This window comes from Branchiostoma lanceolatum, chromosome 1, assembly GCF_035083965.1.
Source record: "Branchiostoma lanceolatum isolate klBraLanc5 chromosome 1, klBraLanc5.hap2, whole genome shotgun sequence".
Lineage (NCBI taxonomy): Eukaryota > Metazoa > Chordata > Leptocardii > Amphioxiformes > Branchiostomatidae > Branchiostoma > Branchiostoma lanceolatum.
In genome coordinates this window covers 8,891,677-8,908,944 of record NC_089722.1, presented here as the reverse complement: position 1 = coordinate 8,908,944, position 17,268 = coordinate 8,891,677, and the positions used below count along the sequence as shown (strand labels likewise).

The 17,268-nt window shown below is 40.8% G+C and overlaps 4 protein-coding genes across 5 annotated transcripts in view; 2 read left to right on the top strand and 2 right to left on the bottom strand.

The window, feature by feature from the left end:
• The first annotated feature begins 36 nt into the window (after nucleotides 1–36).
• On the top strand, nucleotides 37–5,375 carry LOC136441754 (histone deacetylase 8-like). Its single transcript, XM_066438252.1, has 11 exons — nucleotides 37–369; nucleotides 1,300–1,352; nucleotides 1,816–1,952; nucleotides 2,240–2,381; nucleotides 2,508–2,620; nucleotides 2,791–2,868; nucleotides 3,142–3,250; nucleotides 3,611–3,783; nucleotides 4,063–4,157; nucleotides 4,505–4,610; nucleotides 4,962–5,375. Exons 1-11 carry the CDS (start codon nucleotides 193–195, stop codon nucleotides 4,982–4,984), a joined length of 1,206 nt encoding a protein of 401 aa, XP_066294349.1. The 5' UTR covers nucleotides 37–192; the 3' UTR covers nucleotides 4,985–5,375.
• On the bottom strand, nucleotides 5,122–8,848 carry LOC136442765 (spermatogenesis-associated serine-rich protein 1-like). The gene is made up of 7 exons (XM_066439731.1): nucleotides 8,647–8,848; nucleotides 7,652–7,802; nucleotides 7,230–7,333; nucleotides 6,891–7,058; nucleotides 6,643–6,760; nucleotides 6,359–6,421; nucleotides 5,122–6,180 (listed from the first exon to the last, which is right to left on the bottom strand). The coding sequence occupies exons 1-7, from the start codon at nucleotides 8,687–8,689 to the stop codon at nucleotides 6,063–6,065; spliced, it is 765 nt and encodes a 254-aa protein (XP_066295828.1). The 5' UTR covers nucleotides 8,690–8,848; the 3' UTR covers nucleotides 5,122–6,062.
• Nucleotides 8,849–8,993: 145 nt separating this feature from the next.
• On the top strand, nucleotides 8,994–13,297 carry LOC136442518 (cilia- and flagella-associated protein 298-like). 2 transcript variants are annotated; one of them, XM_066439458.1, is made up of 8 exons: nucleotides 8,994–9,124; nucleotides 9,712–9,856; nucleotides 10,285–10,452; nucleotides 10,768–10,835; nucleotides 11,270–11,428; nucleotides 11,745–11,876; nucleotides 12,162–12,257; nucleotides 12,543–13,297. In XM_066439458.1, exons 2-8 carry the CDS (start codon nucleotides 9,718–9,720, stop codon nucleotides 12,651–12,653), a joined length of 873 nt encoding a protein of 290 aa, XP_066295555.1. In that variant the 5' UTR covers nucleotides 8,994–9,124; nucleotides 9,712–9,717; the 3' UTR covers nucleotides 12,654–13,297. The 2 variants fall into 2 exon arrangements, with proteins under 2 accessions (XP_066295555.1, XP_066295637.1); XM_066439540.1 differs by having other exon boundaries at nucleotides 9,005–9,137.
• An 88-nt stretch (nucleotides 13,298–13,385) lies between these two features.
• Nucleotides 13,386–17,268, bottom strand: part of LOC136441213 (protein eva-1 homolog C-like) — a 100,762-nt gene continuing 96,879 nt past the window's right edge. The window contains exon 8 of the mRNA XM_066437399.1: nucleotides 13,386–17,040. Within this exon, the coding sequence (XP_066293496.1) occupies nucleotides 16,697–17,040 (344 nt within the window). The 3' untranslated portion in view covers nucleotides 13,386–16,696. The remainder of the gene's footprint in view (nucleotides 17,041–17,268) is intronic.

Below are 17,268 nucleotides of genomic sequence, written 5' to 3'. Positions count from 1 at the left end.
CCGAAAATTCTTCATCTATTCAAATAGCTAGAACATATAGTTACATTCAACTATGTTCATGTATAACACGTATTCAAATGTGTGTCCTGTATGGACGAATTTTGATCTATACTGATAATATGGCCGTTTGATATTCAGAGTCTCGCAGAAGACGGGATTTCATGATGGCGCGAAATTTGAATATTTGACAAGATGGCGGACGGAAGTGACAAAGAAAACGATGGAGAAAGTTGTCATCGGAATCTTCCCCCAGATAGAGACGTTTTAGCGCCACGTAGCGATGTTTCTTGTAGAAATGATAAGGTTGTGTTTGTACATAGTCAGATGTATATAGATTTGTGCAATAATCTTGCCAAAGTTCCAGGAAGGGTGAGTTGCTTTGTGTGTCCTTTGTTAGGAAATGTTTATGACCAAAACAGTCTAACTTTGCCGCGCAACCTTCTGTTAATCATTGACAAAATGCTCCCTTGTCAATTTTGTTACAAAATTATTGGACGTGTTTTTGTGCTGTTAATATAGGTATGATCGTAAGCGCCGTGACATATGCATGTAGCCTAATTAAAGTTTGCCATGCACTACGGCCGCGTGGCGCGTTGGATACACCCGATCCCTCGATCTCGGAAGTTAAGCAACGCGCGGTCCGGACAGTGCTTGGATGGGAGACCAACCAAGGACGTCCGGATTGCTGTAGCCTCACGAAGCTTTCCACGAAATCGTCTTACGGGAGGGACGTAAAACGGGGGTCCCGTGCTCGAGGAGGTGCCTCGAACACGTTAAACAGCCTCATTACCCTACACATTGGGTACCTGCCTGTGGCACTGGCTGCAAATACGCCTGATATATGAATATAATGGTATGCCCCCCCTCCCCACACATAGTGGTTCTCATCACATGCACACAACTAAGTATGAAAACATACCCTGGGGGCCAGACACCGTATATCGGCTAGCCACCAAGCACCGCACACGCGCCCAAGCTTTCCCGGGCCACCCTCCCGCTGTCCCCCGAAGACCGACCCCGCCCCACTCTCCGCTGTAAAACCAAGATCTGCTAGCCATATCTTGGGCGCGTGTGCGGTGCTTGGTGGCTAGCCGATATACGGTGTCTGGCCCCCAGGGTAATGAAAACAGCGTTGCAACAACATTCTCGAACCCACAATACGGTTTAGAGTGTTCTAGAAATTTCTTTATTTAGTTTCTTGCTTAGTTTTTCGTACTAAGAGTTTGACAAATTCTGTAGTTAATACATCTGTACATGAAAGTCATGACAAAACCCCATGCTATTTTCCCTATACTTCAGGCAAGTGCAGTTCATGGACTAATTGAAGCCTATGGGTTAACTAAGGAACTCAGGTATGAGATCTCCCGTTACAGGATTGTGGGTATGACTTAGTGTACCTGTCAGTATACACTATGATACAGTACTGGTTGTTCGTCCGTCAATCTGACGAGGACCGCCATACGTCATCCATCATTTGGTTGGGTCGCATTAGTCCTCATGTGGCTGTAGAGTCCAATTTGGGCCTTGAACCTCCGGCTACAGTGTTCACACTGGGTTAGGGCCATGCTCTGTGTGGGGTTAGCTTCCCGTTCCTTACTGTACTAGCTAGTATATCATGTATATGTATTTATTTATATTCATATGTATTCATATTTTATAAGTAGTAAAAGCTGACCATATATCATATACATGTACCATATACTCAGTAACATACGATTTTGGTACCAGCACTCTTTCTGAAAGCAGATTCTTAGAAGAGACCATAAATAAAGGTGTGTGTTGTCAAGTTGTGTAAAACTGTTGTCTTTGTTGCAGTCTTGTAGAACCTCGGCCGGCCACTGTTGCAGAGCTGACGTCATTCCACTCTACAGATTACATCGACCACCTGAGGAAGGCCAGTGCAGAGGAAGATGAGGAGAAAGACATTGATGTGTCAGAGGAATTTGGTCTATGTAAGTTTGCAATTTCTTGAAAAAGAAGTCAAGAACAGTACTTAACCTTGAACTTTTTCCCTGTGACTAGCCTGGATACCAGACCCCCAAATCTCTAATATATCTATTATGTGATAGATATGTTGGGGGCCTGCATCCAGGTTACCCTGTAACCAATACAAAGGCTTCAGAAGGCAAAGGGTTTTATTTCGATCATTTCATTGACTACATCAGAGAGACGAATAGCTTTGCCCCATATATCATGTTTCTTTACGAATCTTTTGACTATTTCTGTGTTTTTTTTTCAGGCTATGACTGTCCCATTCTCCCTGGTGTGTACGAGTATGCTGCCATGGTTGCCGGGGCAACCCTGACCGCCGCCCAGTGTTTGATAGATGGAGAGTGCCAGGTTGCCATCAACTGGCACGGCGGCTGGCACCATGCTAAAAAGTAAGTCCCTAGATATAATCCATTTGTGAATTCCACACATTTGATTCACTGTTGTTTCTGTTGTTTGGGAAGATGCAAAACTGAGAAGCAGCCATAACTTATATTTGTGAAAATGTGTTCCTCCAGAGACGAGGCCTCAGGTTTCTGCTATGTAAATGATCCAGTGCTAGCTATCCTGAGACTCAGGGAAAGATTCAGCAAAGTGCTGTACATAGACCTGGACCTACATCATGGGGATGGTGAGTCAACTTTGCTCAGTGAATGAGATTAGCAAAGAAGTGTGTTGTGTCTGATAGTATCTCTCTTTTTGCACTGTCATTTCAACCACGGGTAGGCCCAGTATTAATTTGATACGAAAATAGCTGCAAGTTTTTGTTGTTAAAATGTGTTCCTTTTTTTCTGCTTTCAGGTGTAGAGGATGCTTTCTGTTGTACATCTCGAGTCATGACTCTCTCTCTGCACAAATTTGACACTGGATTCTTCCCAGGTAGGCCGTGGAGACTGAGAAACTGTTGGTGTTTCTTGAAAATACTGTGTTGTGTTGTCATGCCCTGAAGCCTTCTCCTTTAGAGATGACATGTATCATGATTAGCTGTATGTTGTACAGGAGTTCCATAAACATAGTTTTTATTCTAATTACATTGTACATGTATGTATTAAACTCAAACTTTCTTGAACCAATTTTTACTTTTGTATGCAAGATGATTGTGTTCCAGTACAATCAGTGACATTCAACTGTTGTGACTTTGTGCTTCTTCAGGTACAGGCGACATCCAAGACACAGGAATGGGGAGGGGCAGATACTACACTGTCAACGTGCCACTCAGAGATGGCATACAGGACTCTCAGTACTTCAGCGTGTTTAACAAGTGGGTAAAATATGAAATAGAACTGATACAGGATCATATTACAAAGCTACTACATCAGCAATGTCTATGAATGGTCAATGAATTTAATGTACATCAAATGAGAGAAAATTTTGGGCTTTAATTTACCTTTCCTGTTAAAGTTGAACAGTTTTTTTCACTGTCTCAAATTTCATTGTAAACATCTATGTGCAAGTACATGTATATATATATGTCTAACCCTCACGAGACGGGGGACAATAAACCGGACAGTGAATGAGTGTGACGTGAGGTTAGTTGAAAGGGGCATGAATTTAGATGATGTACATTTGTACTAGTGACGTCTTTAAGAAATGTTTAGATAATTTCTCCTGAATGTTGCAGAGTTGCAAGCCAGGCCGAGAGCTGCTACAAGCCTGAGGCGGTGGTGTTACAGCTGGGGGCTGACGGGATGAGTGGGGACCCCATGGGATGCTTCAACCTGACCCCCCAGGGGGTGGGGAGGTGCCTCGGGCAGGTGCTGGACTGGAAACTCCCAACTCTGCTACTGGGTGGTGGTACGAACCTTTATTTACATTACAACATCAATAGCAGGCATTCATACTGCTTGTAAACACCATATTATGATGTATGTATCATGCTTTAACTGTCTACCCCTTATGCTCATTTAGCTTAGAAATGGTTTTCTTCTATTTTCAAGGTACATAAACCTGATGCAAAAGCTGTTATGTTGTTTTGTTTTCATTGTAACTGTTGTTTCAGGCTCCTTGAGGACATAAGGTGTAAATCTTTCATCTCCATGTCATTTTGATCTGTAAATTCTCCTCCCTTCACAGGTGGTTATCATGTGGGGAACACTGCACGCTGTTGGACCTCCCTAACAGCACAGGTTCTAGGCAAGTCTCTACCTCCAGACATTCCTGAACATGAGGTAGGCACATGAGCACAGATCCATGTGTTTGAAATCAAGTTGCTATAGTTTAAGAAATTGTGTCAGAAGTGTTAAGATTGCTGTGAGTGTCCTTACACTCAAAGTAACCACGCATAAATCTACAACAGAGAGCTCACTCTGTTCCTGCTTTGGGCTATGCATGCATCAAACTTGTGCAGGTCTTTCTTATAGATCAAGTCAGCAGGACAGTGTTAGACAGTGTGTCTGGTCATTATTGTTTAGATAAAAAGGAAATTCAAGGATAGTTGTTGATTAATGAATCACAGATCAGCTGCTTATCAGTGACATTGCCACCATTCACTTTGTTTCCCCTCCTTTGTATTCAGCACTTTACGGAGTACGGTCCAGACTATGAACTGGACATCTCCCCTGGCAACCGTGTCAATCACAACACAGAGGAGTACGTCGAGGAGGTGATCAACACTGTCACAGGTAAGGCATGTCATTGGTGTCAGTTGGAAGTGTTAAATGTCCTGATCTCTGGAAACCTAAATCTTTTTCAAGCCCAGGAAAAGCAAAACATATTAAATTTGTGTACAGCATCCTGGATAAAAGTCATATGGAGCAGAAAACCTTTGCTCAAAGCTTTGAATAAGTCTTCTTTCTACCATCTTGATTGTTGTCATAATAGATAGACTGAAAGTGAAATATGTTTCTGAAATAGCCAAGTATTAAGTATGGAGTTAGAGGGGCTCTGTTAGTCATGTAATGCCTAGCTGTCATCTCCTGCAAAGTTCAGCATATGTAGTAAAACATCTTATTGTTCAACAATTGTTTTCACAGAAAACCTGGCTCATGTTATGTGAAGTGTGTCAGTTCACCAATGCTGATCCTTACCAGGATGGGCAGTGAGAGCCTATCCAAAGCCTGGCTGGTGATACCATCTAACAAGGTTGAAGAGGCTCAATGTTCAACAGGAATCAAAGAGATGTGTTCTCACAAAGACTGTGGAAAAACTTTTTATTTGTGTTGTTCTATTTGTAAAAACATGTTTTACCTGTTAAGTAGGAACAAGTTTTAGTTCATGTGTAGCTGATGATTATAGAAACTCTAGTTAACAACAGAAAGTCCAAGTACACATTTTATAGTTTTATTATGTTATGTAATAATGTTTTATTATCTCTGTGTAAATACTCAGTGCTTTTTTTATACTGTTGCAGCACTTTCTAATAAAGTTTATAAGTTTTACAGTAAAAACTCTGGACTTTGTAGTAGTCATTGATTCTTACATGCTTTCCTCTTACATAGTTCTCTCTACGCCATGGCACTTACCTCATTATTCATTTGACCCCCGGTGGAAGCTGATATTATTCTTAACTCACTTCTAGCACAACAGTTCAAACTGTGACCCAACAAACCAAGCTAAAATACAACTGGTTGACCATAGTTTAGAACTAGTCTCCCTGACTTTATACATTTCAAGGGAGCCAATATATAACAGTGTACAGTGCCTACAGAAGAATGTTTCTGTACTGCATAGATCATCAGTGCAGTCATGATTTTTCCTTTTTTTTAATCACAGTTATCCCATACAAACAGCTACTCTTGCTGGAAAATCATGGGGCACCCTCTCAGTTCCCATGTTGACATGTAACCAAACTATTCTTAACTCTTCAATGTAAAGAAACGTCATCAGCAGCATGTTGCAACATACAAAAGTACAAAGGAGTTAAGGTATTGCAGTTATTTACAAGCATTGTTATATGCAGCAGCATGTGGCATTTCAAACTAAAGGTTGTTCCAGGAAAGTACATGAGTCATGTACAGTGAAGTGGGATATGAGGAGGAGCAGATCTTTCAAGCTGCCATGTAACCCATTTTTTCTGGAACAGCCCTATAATGCTGGTTTGAAATAGACATTTGTTCTGGCAAGATTGACGACGTCTAACTGCTGACTGGGCTAACTTCCAGTGGGGTCGCAGGTCGCCACATCTCCAGGGTTTCCACAGTCTTGACTTCTGCGGTGTGCCTTCTCTGTCGCTCCTTAAGTCTGTAAGATTTGCTGTATAGGTACAGAAAAAAGATGTTTATTACTGGCAAGAAAGAAATTCTGAATGTTCCTAAACTTTTCTGAGCAACTTTAGTGCTGCATGAAAGCTTGTTCAGCTACATAATTGCATGGTATACTATAGGTATAGTAGTGAAAATGGGGTCTTATCTAATTGTGAAGAGTTACTTACACAGGTACAGCTGGTAGGGGGATGAGTGGGATGAAAGTGTCAGGCTTCACCTTGGCACTGCCCCTGTAGAGATGGAAAATTGTCATTTCTCAGTTGTACATGTCGGTTGAAAAATATGACGAAATCAAGGCGCAAATATCAATTTTACCTGGAAATTCAAAGCCTATGGCAGAAACTTCCTTGTTGAAATTGTCCTTGTCAATGGAATGTTATACACCTTATCAACATGTCACACTCTTGTGCACAAGCAAGGATACTTCCTAGCTGCAAATATTTCCTCTTACCCAAAGACGACCACAGGTCTGGTGGACCCCACTTGATGGAACTGCGGAGAGTATTCCGGCACCTGGTACGACTTGTCGCCGGGAGAGGCTGCTGGGATACCTCCTCGTGGATCCCCAACTAGTGAAACGACCAACAAAAACTGTCAAATTTTAAGAACAACATTTTAAATGTCTGATACAGTTTTTTTCTGACACAAAAAAATGAAACCACATGAATTTCATGTTTGTTTCTGAGGGACAAAACCCACCCTTGAACCTGGTTCCCAGCCTCATGGTGTCTGTGATTTCGTCAAAAGACTGCCGACTGCGTTGATGGGAACCTTCTACATAGCAGCGCTTCCCGGTGTGGTAGCCAAATGGGAGGGTGTGGTTAGGGTAAGCCGTCCATTCTGTACCAGTACGGGCGTTGTGTATTCCTGGAGAAAGTATTTGCCATTGGTTTAGAGTAAGGAAGAAAATACTCCTTCAAAACAATGACAGTTTCAATGAATCATTTGAACTACAGCAGTTTATAGTGATAGCGTAGATGGAACTGCATGTTAAGATGGTGCAATACATTTCATATTACCAAACATGCAAAAACTTACCTGGGTAGGTCCTGAGTATCTGATGGAATCTGTGAGGGTGTTTGGCGTTCGGTTGGGATGGGTGTGGCAACCATCTCAGCCGGGACTTCCAGTCTGGACCACACCTGTACAGCACAAAATAAACAGTTTATTGGCTGTTTGTTCTTCAGCACCTTTCAGATCATTTAGTACATTCATTTTATTCATTCTCTTATCCCTTGCTTCTGTTTCAAGCTGTCATTACATCATTCTAGTCTAGAAATGTCACATTATTTTTCCATCGTAGCATCCATTGTCCCTTTTTATACCTTCAGACTATTTTCCTTCAATTGCTCATGGCAAAAGGGTTTCTTTTACAAAGAATATGTTGCTGATATCATTCCCATTTTGTGCCTAAGTGTGTATCTTTCAAGGTTGAACTCAAGTCAAAGAGTAATGCTTACTCAGAGTATTCTGGCTCCACATGTTGAGGGTGTGGCCTCTTGGATGCAGGATGTCCCTTCCCATGCGGGATGTACACTCGTCCTGAGGGTCGGTACACCTGTTTGTCTGCTCCCATCTCCCACATGTCATCATAATGCCTCTTCTCACGCTCTGAAACAGATTGACTCATCATTCACAATGCTCGATGGATTCAAAAACCGTCTCCAAGACGTGCACTTCAGTTCGGTCTGGTTTTCCAGACTGATTTCTTTTCCAAACTCCCACTATCCTATACGCAAGGTAAACGCTTAGTTTGAAAGGAAGAAGTTTCAGGTTGTTTAAGTGGCAACTAAGAAGTGTGATTGTAACCACTGAAGGTCACAAACAGCATTGTGGTTTAATACATGATTAGTACCAGCATAATAGTTTTCTGCCCATAGCTCTTTCATACAGAATGCCTGACTTGTTGTGGGGGGTAGAGTAAAGACAACAGCTCTATTGAGTGGTAGGATAGAGTTTTCTCAAAGAGCAGCTACATTGTTGCAATAAAAACAAAAGGTATGAAATATAAAACTAAGGTAACAGTTTGTATTATTTACAATAGAAAGCACAGAAATGCATCAAAAGCTCATCATATTTCCACATCAAATTCACATAGAAAAAACTGATTGCATTGTTTTTCCTAAATGATGTTGCCAAGATTTTACTTGCTTTCCATGGACCTTATGATTAACATTATGATATCTTTACAATGACAATTGGGTTAAATCTCAATCCCAAACTTCACCATGCTGTGATTTTATTTTGATATCCAAACTTTGCTGAGATTTGCAACACAATGAAAATTAGAACACGAAGAGCTTCATTGAATAGATCAGATTGAGTTGTTTAATTGCATGATCCCTTTGTTTTCTACATGATACAAGGAAGGGAAAGGCACGATTGATTTGTTTACATTGCAACAGTCCAAACGAAATACTAACAGCGTTTGTGAAAAGTGTTTCTCCACCCTTACCTTGGCGCCCGACCTTCCCAATCTCGGTTGTTACGTGCAACATCTTTTAATCTAAGTCAGAAATTTCCGCGACCGACGGAAAATCAGAATTATTGTGGTGCCAGCGATCAGCTGTAACCTGAACAGGTGTCACGCTCCGGAGGCCATGTGTACTTTGTTGTAGTAACGCCGTTGCTAGGAGCTGGGGTCGATGGTTGAAGGTTATATCAATACACGTCACAAACGCGATTTTACTGTCTTATGATACAGAATTATTTGTCATAGAGCATCGTATGTTAGATAGGTTATCAATATGTGGTATTTGTGTTCATTTTAGTAAATATTTTACCTGGTTGCTAAGGGCAACGGTTGACCCTCGAGAAAGTTCGGCGGCCATATTGAATCCAGGGACCGTGTGTTGTGACGGTGTGTGATTGCTTCGCAGCGACGTTTTTGCCGTTTTCTCGCGTTTTACTCGGGCTTAAGTACAGAAAAGAAGGTAAGCCTGTTCAGTAAGTATTCGAGGAAATGTTGTTCTATTTAGGGACCTGGAATTGCTTTTTTCTACTCGTAAATCAGTGACTGAGTCTTCTTGTGGGAGGGCGGAGGTTGGGTTCATTGTTTTTCTACCATGTTGACGCTGATTTCCTTGATTCATTCATGTAGACAGAATTTCTTTAAACAGTTTGAACCACTAAAGTAGCCAAAAAGACTCTTTATCGTTTCACAGAATCAACACTTTCATACTGTATCAGAAAAAAATGTTTGAAGAATAGATCCTTGTTCCAGTTTTATATATCAGACCACTGCAAGCCAAACGAACTTTGTTACTAGTATTTGTAAGCTCCTGGAAATATAACGTTAAGATAGCTTGTACAAAATACTTGAAAACAAAACAAGGGCAAGAATTCAGTTCAACTTTTTTCAAATGAAGGGATCGATTTGTTTTTACTAATCATATTGTTATAAATATATAAAAGTCACTAGATCTTAACTTTTGTGTTGATGTAAATAAAGAACCATATCCTTGTTCTAGAATGCTGTTGTTTTCCATCTGTACTGAACATAATTCTCCACTCCCTACAGACCAACATGGTGGTTCTCCATGTGAAGAAGGGCGAGGAGAGCCAGTTTCTGTACGAGACGACTGTCGCAGCACCGCTGGACGATGTGCTTAAGGAAGTAACGGCCATCTACAATGGCAGACTGAAAGTGGAGAGAATTTGTGCAGGTAAGGACAGATGGATGTTTGTATGAGTCGAGAATAGGATCTTCAACCATACAAAGATAGGAGCTAGTAAAGTAAATCAGCTCTCTTAAAAGTTATACAAAGGTCTGAACCCCACTTGGGCACAAAGGTGAGGATTTGCATTCATCATCTCAGATGGGAATGTAAAGCCAGCAGTCCTATCTATACTAGTAGGAGAGCCCTATGTATTCAGAGGCTGCAACCTCTGAATTTGAAACTGTGACTCCAACACATTTGAAAATTAAGGGTGCTTGGCACAGGAAAATGTCTCCTGTAGCAAAGCCCCACCAGCCACTTGAAAATCATCATGCGTCACCTAAACTGAGGACAACTGCTTTACCTTTGATAGATGGATGGATGAATTGTCATGACAGTAGACGCCATGTTAAAGTAACATGTTTTCCTCCCAGAAATGGAGGAACTGGCGGATCACGGTGTGACCCTGCCAGCCAACATGCAGGGCCTGACAGACGAGCAGATCGAGGAGCTGAAGCTGAAGGATGAGTGGGGGGAGAGGTGTGTGCCCAGTGGAGGGGCCGTCTTCAACCAGGATGAGATCGGCAGGCGCAATGGACAAGGTACAATTAAATCTCTCCACTAGCAAATGTTTTTGCAGAATGTACAATTTATTATTCTTCTGTAAGAGGACATTCTTTAACACCAACCTGGAAGGAACAGTTTAAGTTTATCAGTGTCTTTGAGATCAAGTAATGCACAGCTAATGTATTGAGTTAATTTATTGAGTCCAGGCCATTTTATTTATAACCTTGTATTTTCATAGGTATTTTGTATTTTATGTTGTACCCAACCACATTTTGTAGATATTATCATACTATGGCTGATGATTTGTCACTGATATTAGTGATAATTGAAGTCTTTTTATTGTTTTTCAGCTCCGAATGATAAAATGAAAGAAGTTCTAAAGAAAACTGTCAGTGAGGCAAAAGCTCTCATCTCCAGAGTAAGTTGTAAAGACTGTTTTTTCTTGTGTGTATGTGTTTTTGTATAAGACATAGCAATTACGTAATCAGTGCTAGTCCAGTTTCGGAATAGTCTAAAGTCTTCCGAAATAACGTCTTATTTATCATTGTCCTACTTCTGAAGGTGAACCTGTTCTATGCATATAATTTGTCTACCGGTATGCTGTTCTGGAACAATCAATGAACAGATCTGAGGGTATTTTGGGGTAACATAGCTCTTTGAGAGATCAAGAATACATTAATTTTGTAGCAAGTGGTCACTGTTCCAGAATTGCACTGTGTACTGACAAATTATTAACAATTCATAATGTGACAAACCATCCAGAGTTTCTGCAAAATGCATTTGTCAACAGTGGTTAAAAATGTATGAAGCCTGCCTCTAATACGACTCCCCCTGTGCCATTTGTTTCCATAGAAACAGGTGCAGGCGAATGTGCAGGTGACACGCCAGCTAGTAAAGGATGCGATGGACCAGCTGCGAGGGGCCACCATGATCGTGTACCCCATGGGGCTGCCGCCGCATGACCCAATCAGAATGGAGCTCGAGGACAAAGAGGAACTAGAAGGGACACAGGTAAGTTGGATAGGGAAGTGGCGAAGTAAAAGTTTATTAGGGTATTATGTTTCCTAAAGATGCAGTTTATGAAAGTTTTCAATGTTCAATCAATAGGAATGTAAATAGAGTGGGAATTAGTAGTATACATGACAATGGAGGGTGCAGTTGGGGGAAGTACAGTGTCTTTGCATTTTCAACATAATGTAAGTCTTACATTAGATAGATATGTTGGCAGCATGTGAAGAAATACACAAGCAGCTCCATGATTTACATTGCTAACTGTTTGTGTTACATCTGTGGTATTTATATCAATATGTGAACATCATTTTTCCAGGCCTCCCTCCAAGTCATACCAGAAGAACAAGCCAGCCTGTGGTTCTCTGGGAAAGAGATGCACCGTGGGAAGAACCTTCGGGACTACGTCGGCAAGAATGAGAAAACAAAAATAGTCGCTAAAATTCAGAAGGTAAGACAGGGCTACTGATAGTACGTATTGTTAACCAAGAAATATTGTCCCTTCTAAACATGGCAGAATAGCCTAAGCATTAGACTAGGTATGACACCAATTCAGTTTATTTCATTGAATTTTTTCACTATACATACTAGCATAGCTGTTCTGGAATAATTCTATGATAAAGCATGTACTGCATGAGTTCTGGAATACCATAATTATAACTCTTCTATCTGTTCTATGCAAATATCATGCCATTGTTAGACTGTTCTGGAATATGTTTTCGTCTTTGTCTCCCAGAGAGGCCAGGGTGCCCCAGGCAGAGAACCAGTCTTCACTGAGGAGCAGAAGAAAGAGATGATGCTGCACGCCTACAGGAAACAGGAGGAGATGAAGGTTAGTGTGCTCAAACTTCTTTGGAACAATAAGCCTTCTTTTTCATTTACATAGCGGGAAATATAATGGCTGTTTACCTATCACACAGCACCTACATCCAAACATCAGTAAGGAACTGTGAGGTCTGGGGCTTTGTCAGAGAAAAGAATGCTTTCGGACACAGCTTTGTACCAGACGTTTACCTCAATATCTATGGAATTACATGCCAATGTTTTGCATATATCCTTGTCTGTGCCTGGACTAAGGCTTCAGGCATACTAAGTTTGCAATTGTCTTGGTGTGTAGAAACTTGCGGAAGACAACGAGGATGCCTACATGAGTTCTGATTGGGCTGACACTGGAAAACTGAAACAGGACCTCCACGGAATAAGGAACGTCAGTTGGAGACCCCGATAGTTGAACCACAAGGTCATAGATAGGAAAGTGTTCTAATGGTTGTCCTTGGTCAGTATTATACAAAAAATTGTGCCTTCTAATAGTAGTTATGGCTTCTGGTGAATAGGTCTGCAGTGGTCACTTAACTTTACCACCTTGTCCACACTGGGTCTTTAACATGGCTTTAGTAGTGAGAGCCAGTTTCAGTAACAATGGTTTCCACGTTGGATGTAGTACTAGTATATCTTCAGCAGATCTTCCATGTAAGGCATTTACTGGAACAATTTTAAAATGTTCTGTAGATCAATTGGGACAATTTTCAAATGTTCTGTAGAAATTCGATGGAGGCAAGATGGTTGGCTAGACCTCTGTAGATCCTCACAGCTCTATTGCGTAATTTGTCAATTGAACAGTAAATATATCCATACAGAGACAAGCCCTATTCCTTTGTATAATAATTCTAACAGCTGAATGTAGCTGTTGAGAATAACAGAGAATATAGAGTTCTAATTTGTAGGCACACTTCTGCCTAGCCAATGAAGAGACGTGGATGCAACTGTTGCAGGATTTGTACCAAAATATAAATTTATTATGGCAACATTTTAATGTGAACGTCAATGGTAATGTGAATGGTAACTTGACAACTGAATAAAAAGAAACAAGTACTTGGCTCGACTGGAACTTACATGACGCTACAGCAATATTAGTTTGTTTCTTGTAGCTATCAAATAACAACACAAAAGCCACTCGAAATATTTGTAGAAATTTTATTAGAAAATAGTTCAGTACATTTATGACAACAAAAATGGTAAATATCACCTTTATTTCTACACTATCAAAAGCAATAAACAATAATGAATATTTTACTAAAGAAATATAGTAGCCAGACCAATGTAAGCATGATGCAAGTCACCATGAAGTTTTGTTGGGAGCCAGACCAGAGGTAGGTGTATGGTAGCCTGACTACCATCCTGGTTGGGTCTTAGTCTGCTCCAATAGTTGAGGGAACTAATAGAGAAGATGTAAACCTAACCAGGGTGGTAGTCAGGCTAGGAGTGTGACATGGAATCAGGTCTTCAATACTATAATACAAGGTGTCTTCAACAGAGTAAATAAGTTTTGGTCTCTGTTGCATACCTTGTAGGTGCTGCTGTTTTTTCACTGCTCTCTGACAAAACTAAGAAATTCTTAAGTCTACCATTGAAAAACTGTTTTTTACTCAGTGAAAAGGCAGCCATGGGTACTTGCAATACTGGTAAATGTAATGTAGCATGATTAGAGTGCACTACCAAAGAGCTGCACTAGGTGGCGTAACTGAAGCAAGAACTGTGATAAATGGTGACGCATTTGAATTCATTTTTTAGATGTGATCAGAACAACTAACAGTCCTTTTGCTACTGAAGAAGAAACTTGGTATGGCAGCATAGAAACTGATTCTGTATGTACAACAAAAGCAAATTTTACCAAATAAAGGGCTGCTCGTAATGCAGTGATGAAATGATGAGGTATATTCTTGAGGCAGTTGTAGAGACAGTAGTGCAAGGCTGGACTGGTGTATTCCGGTATACTTGTAACGTTACTGCTTTGTGGATAACTGTTATGACTACAGTGTATGTGTCTGGCTTCCAACCTCTCTATGGTAGTGATAATGTTCAAGAAATTTATGATAAACAAAGTTAAACAACTGAATATCAACGAGGGAGGGGGAGGAGCAAACACTGGCCAATATTTCCATCCCAGCTCTGGGACTGGGATAGAGAAACTCTGCATACAGAAGAAACTTATAAATTGTGGTGTAACAGTGTTCACCCCCACAATGTCATCATTCATGGTCCCTTCTCTCAAGTATACCAGCATCCCCTACATTATTGTGAACACTTTATGTCCATTTGAAGTGATGTGCAATATTTGCTTCAAATCTGGCAAATGTTGATCATTCCATGTAAAGCAGACAAAGTCATTGAAATACTACGTCTTACTCATGTCATCAAAAGCTACACTTGACACAGAAAGTTTTCCCGGTAACTTAAACACACATTTTCTACTGATATGAAGTACACTGTTTTTATGTATTCTTGTATTCCTGTATCCACTATGGCCTTGAGCATCTTATGAACACTGATCGAAGCTAAGGAACAAGTCGTCACAACATCAAAACTGTTAACACTAAAAACATTCCACTAACATGTTAGAAAATCTACAAATAGTACAGACAATAGCTGACTTCATAAAACTTTGTTTTTTCTTGGGTGAATAAAAAAACTCTTGCAGTTACATCATACATAGTACTTTTCACTTTACAACATCAATAATAATCATTTTTATCTTTTCACTATAATTTCTGTCACAAGTACTATGAGAACTTGTCTTTTGTACAACATGATATCAATGTTACAATAATTAGTACATGCCCCACAGAGTAGGGTGATCTGAAGTGTGTATGCTAACTTTCATACACTGGGCAACTCCCCCTTAAGTCAAAATAAATACAAGAAAATAGATTACTTGTCATGGAAGACCAATTTACATTTTGTCATGATTGTTTTAGAGATTTCTTGTAGCTTGGATTGACTTTGGGTATATTTTCTTTTTCCAAATATTTGTAGAGAATTCAAAGCACAGTACCATATTTTTTTTTTTCCAATCCCTGCCCTTAGCTGTTTCAAATGCCAATTTGGGGTGATAGAAATTAATCTCTGGTATGAGTCTATACGGTTTTCCAAACTGTACTCAACACTTTTCATTTGATACATTTTTGTCCAGTTTGTAGATGTCTATGTTGTTTTGGTCAGATGAATAGACTTCAATACTACAGACATTAAAAACACTGCACAGGTACAACACATGTACATCACAGATATGTATTGGCACAGAGTAGGACATGTGCCTACAAGTTTTGGCACGTTCTGCAAGTGTGACTGACAGGTGTCCATCAAAATGTTTTAGATACCATTTTGGTATTTTGTGTGCTTTGAAAGGATGAATATTGTAAAACAGAATTTGGGTTGGTCCTACAACCAACATTCAAATATTGACCCATGCATCTAGGCCAGATTTATTTTGATTTCAAACTTTTCTTCCAAATAAGGTAAACAGGATCCTCTGATGTCTGTCAATCACACTGACGGACAGACTGCCCAGTCAAGAGGTCATCACAGAGCTTAGTCATGTCTTTGGTCACAACTCTGCATTTTGCAATAAGTCGTTATAATACAATAATCATTTCCAGTCTTTGTTATTCAGTTCCTCAGCCAGATGGTTGTTTGGTTCCCAGGTTTGCAGTGCAGTGTGCGACTTGTCATGTACGATGCTCCTGTACAATCCCAGCATTGCAGCAAGACACACACACAAGGAACAACAGGACAAAACATACCAACAGGGTCTTGGGAATTAGGTTGGATGCCTGTTTGTGTCTATTCGAGCTCTGTAATGTCTGCATCTCTTGGTCCTGCAGTTCTCTTTGCTTTCACCAGGTGGAACCATAAAAGTTTCTTCTTTTGCAACAGTAGCAACCTGCCAGAATGACCTCTGACAGTTGCAACATATTTGACTGCAATATGGCACAGTTGAACATTTCTTTTTTCTTTTACTCCTATTTCTCTCTATTTGTCATTTGCTCGGGAACTTTAATAACAGACAGTCCAGTCAGTGTGTGGCATCTTGCGTACACTCCTTACAGGTCATGAGGAAACCAGGGTTTAGGTCCACGAAACAGGCTCAGGTTATCTCGCAGAATATTCAGAACTATTGATTCTGATGTGCATTTCACAATAAATATGGTACACATTTGGGCATTTATTTACATTGCACTATAAACACATTGATGCGCCACATCTACCCTACCCACCCCTCTAGGGGTGTTGAGTGGTCCATGGTGGCATGTCATGCAGACTGCTCTGGCCTGTTCCAGTGCCAGAATAGGGATGTTTAATAGCTTACAGTTGTAGGTCTGGACGTTTAGCATTTTGCACCGATGATCCTCCAAATTTGTTGCTCTTGCTATAAAGACTGCAAGATCCTTTGACATCAGACTAAGAAACAGGAGCGTACATGTCAACGTGACGCTATGGATAGTATCGATTTAAGCTCCGTGTCCCTGGTGGTTCATCCAATTCGTGGTGCATCCCGGGATGCGAATGGTTCAGCGTGTGATTGTGTCTCGTGTAATCGCGCCCGTTCCATCGCACGACCTCGATGGCCTCGGGTCTCCTCTCAGTTCTATGGTCGTGTTCGTGCTCCGGTTCCTCGGAATTCTCCTCCTCCTGCGAGCTGAACTCCTGGGAGGACTCCTTCTGCTGCCGGTCCTGGCCGCTGAAGCACGTCAGTTTGAAGATGAGGCCAAACAGGAGGAGCAGGATGCCGGAGCAGATCCCCAGGATGAAGTACAGCAGGGCCTTCTCAGGGTTGTCTGGGGAGAGAGGGAGGACACAGTCTTGTCAATGTGTACAGAGAGGGTTGGAACAAAAATAGTCAAAATTGACAAAGAAGACCACTCGGGACTTGTAAAATGCGGAAAGGTGGTCACTATATATATAGACAGAATTTTTAAGGCTTGTGTCACTTGGAATTATTATCTAAGCAAGGAGACTATATAACCTCCTTGATCTAAGGGACCACCGAAGAGAGGTGGTATTCT